The 2925-nt window shown below is 37.4% G+C and overlaps 1 protein-coding gene across 7 annotated transcripts in view; it reads left to right on the plus strand.

Annotated features, from left to right (window-relative positions):
* The first annotated feature begins 2140 nt into the window (after positions 1-2140).
* LOC106877320 (oxidation resistance protein 1) overlaps positions 2141-2925 on the plus strand; it is a 367386-nt gene continuing 366601 nt past the window's right edge. For 4 of the 7 annotated variants that reach the window (XM_052976265.1, XM_052976268.1, XM_052976267.1 and 1 more), the window contains exon 1: positions 2141-2601. In XM_052976265.1, coding sequence (XP_052832225.1) covers positions 2516-2601 — 86 coding nt within the window. In that variant the 5' untranslated portion in view covers positions 2141-2515. The remainder of the gene's footprint in view (positions 2602-2925) is intronic. The other 3 variants (XM_052976271.1, XM_052976272.1, XM_052976270.1) reach the window with 1 other exon arrangement.

A 2925-nucleotide genomic window follows, 5' to 3' on the forward strand; every position in this document is an offset into this window, starting at 1 on the left:
TCATCATCATCATTTAACGTCTGTTGTCTATGCTGGCATGGGTTGGACTGTTTAAACATAGCTGGTAAGCTGGAAGGCTGCACCAGGCTCCAGTCTGATTTTGCACGGTTTCTACGGCTCGATGTCCTTCCAAAAAAGGCCAACCACTCTGAGAATGTAATAGGTGCTTACTCGTGCAATCATGGAAAAGTAGACAGTGAAACAATAACGAGACGATGATGATGATGACGACGATGGTGATGAAGATGATACTCAATGGGCTTCTTTCTGTTTCCATCTACCAGTCCGCTCACAAGGCTTTTGTTCTGCCAGGGGATATTGTCGTAAAAGAAACTTGTCCAAGGTGCAGGTACAGAGTCGCAGCTGGGTTGGTTGTGGCGGTGGCGAGTCATGCAGCCCGTCCCCAGGAGACGCTTTTAAGGTGATGGCATTTTTCATGTCTGCTGTGATAAGCCTGTATGGGCTTGACGGCTCGTTGAAGGAGGGGGGAACTCGATTACTGCCCCGGGCGGCACACAGTCTTAGCTACATCACTGTGCGAGTCACTTACCCAATTAGATCGACATCGAAACTTCGTCGTTGAAAAACGACCTTCGTACGCTTAAAGAAAGACGGGATGATCGTGGCTGGAAAGCTTTTTATATTTTTATCACGGGTTCGTCTGCTCGATTAAGGTTTAACTAGGATTAAACATCAGACACGTAATCCCATAGTCTCTCTCTTTCTCTCACACACACGCGCGCACAGACACACATATACATACACACATGCACACACACAAACACGCATGCAGGTGCGAGGTTGACCCGGGACAAAGCATCACACACGTATAATCACACACATATAAGACTTATACACGTGCACATACTCACACCGATACGCATACACACACATAAATACATATATACAGATAGATGTACATGCATGCATGCATGTATGTATACACACAAGGTTGACCTGGGACTAAAAATGTACACACATACACGTATACACACATACACACAGATGTACACGTATATGCACGCTCGAGCGCGCGCGGTGTTTAAGGGAAAACAAGAGGCTGTATGGGGTCATTCGATCTGTTAGAAATAGCAGTCAAATCAACCTTAATTCACGCTCTTTTCATAGTGTATCAAGGACAAAATTATTGAATGTGTCTAGGACAGGACATATGTAGGAAAAAATGCTGTCTTAGATAACCAATATAGGAAGAAAAAATATCGAAAAGACGCCAGACATGATGGTCACGGTCGGAATATCTTGTTCATAGGTCTCATCGATCATAATTGATATGAGGTTAAACGATAACAGAGAATAAGAAACATGCGAAGAAAGACGATCATAAAACAACCATCAATAAATTTATAAAACCTGTCTGTATACACACACACACACACACGCACACACACACACATAGAGAGAGAGAGAGAGATAAACACATGACATAAACACATGACATAAACACACACATAGGCAGCCACAGATCAAATCAGAAGTGAGAATAAGAGAATATATAAAAAGAATAAGGGAGAATATGGCTGGGAAGAAGAGAATAAGAGAATACAAGAGAAGTGAGAAGAGCGGAACGTTATATATTCAGAGAGAGGGGGAGAGGGAGAGAGAAAGATATACACACACACACACACACACACATATATGCATACATACACACACACACACACACACACACACACATATATATATACACACTTACATACACACGAGAAAGAGAGAGAATAAACTATATGAGAGAGACGGAACCGATATATTTATATACATACATACACATACATATACACACATATGCATACATACATATATACATACATACATACATGCATGCATACATACATTCATATATATATATATATATATATATATATATATATATATATATATATATATATATAATATCGTAAGATATTTTTATTGAGTTAGAAAACAGAGATCTAATAATGTGTGTGTGTGTATGTGTGTGTGTGTGAGAGAGAGAGGGCGGGGATGAATACATAAAGAACAATAATAATATCGAAGAGGAACGGAATAGAATAATCGTAGAATAAGAAAAAGTGAAGAGGAGAGAGAGAGGAAAAAGAGAAGAGAAGAAAGCGGGGCAGAGAGAGAGAGAGAGAGAGAGAGAGGGGGGGAAAGAGAGGAGAACAGAGTAGGTCGGATGTGACAACAAGAAAGTATAGGACATGTCTTGGTCAGTGTTGCTCCATCACAAACATCCAGTGTGACCAATTCATTGACAAATAATAATAATAACAACAACAGTAATAATAATAGCAACAAATAGTCACAAACTACAGCAATAACAATATATATGTAGAAATATATATATGTATAAATATACAGAGGGAGTGAGAGCGACCGACATTATTTGTTGATAAACAGACGACACATCATTATTAGTTGTTATTGTTATTATTTATCATTATTTATTTAATTATTTCATTAATTATTTATCGTTAACCTATCCTTGGTGTGCGAGTTATACGGCTAAGTTCCTACCATGACCACCACCAACAGAAATAACTCAGGGAAAAGACCGTCTTTGAAAGAGATGGCTTTTGAGAAATTCGGTTTTGCTCAAAGAAGGTAAGTGGAAAAAATGAAGAAATTATAAGAAAAAAAATGGGAAAGGAACGAAATATTTGATTGAAATTGGTGTGTGTGGGTTTAAACTATATATATATTAAGCCATGTATACACACACTTGTGTGCAATATTATATATACGTAGATTTGTACATACACGTTGATGTTTAATTATATATGTATGTATGCATGCATGCATGTATGTACGTGTATATACATACATATCTATCTATCTATCTATCTATCTATCTATCTATATATACACATGTGTATATATATATATATATATATATATATATATATATATATATATATATATATATAT

Source organism: Octopus bimaculoides, chromosome 24, assembly GCF_001194135.2.
Source record: "Octopus bimaculoides isolate UCB-OBI-ISO-001 chromosome 24, ASM119413v2, whole genome shotgun sequence".
Classification (NCBI taxonomy): Eukaryota; Metazoa; Mollusca; class Cephalopoda; order Octopoda; family Octopodidae; genus Octopus; species Octopus bimaculoides.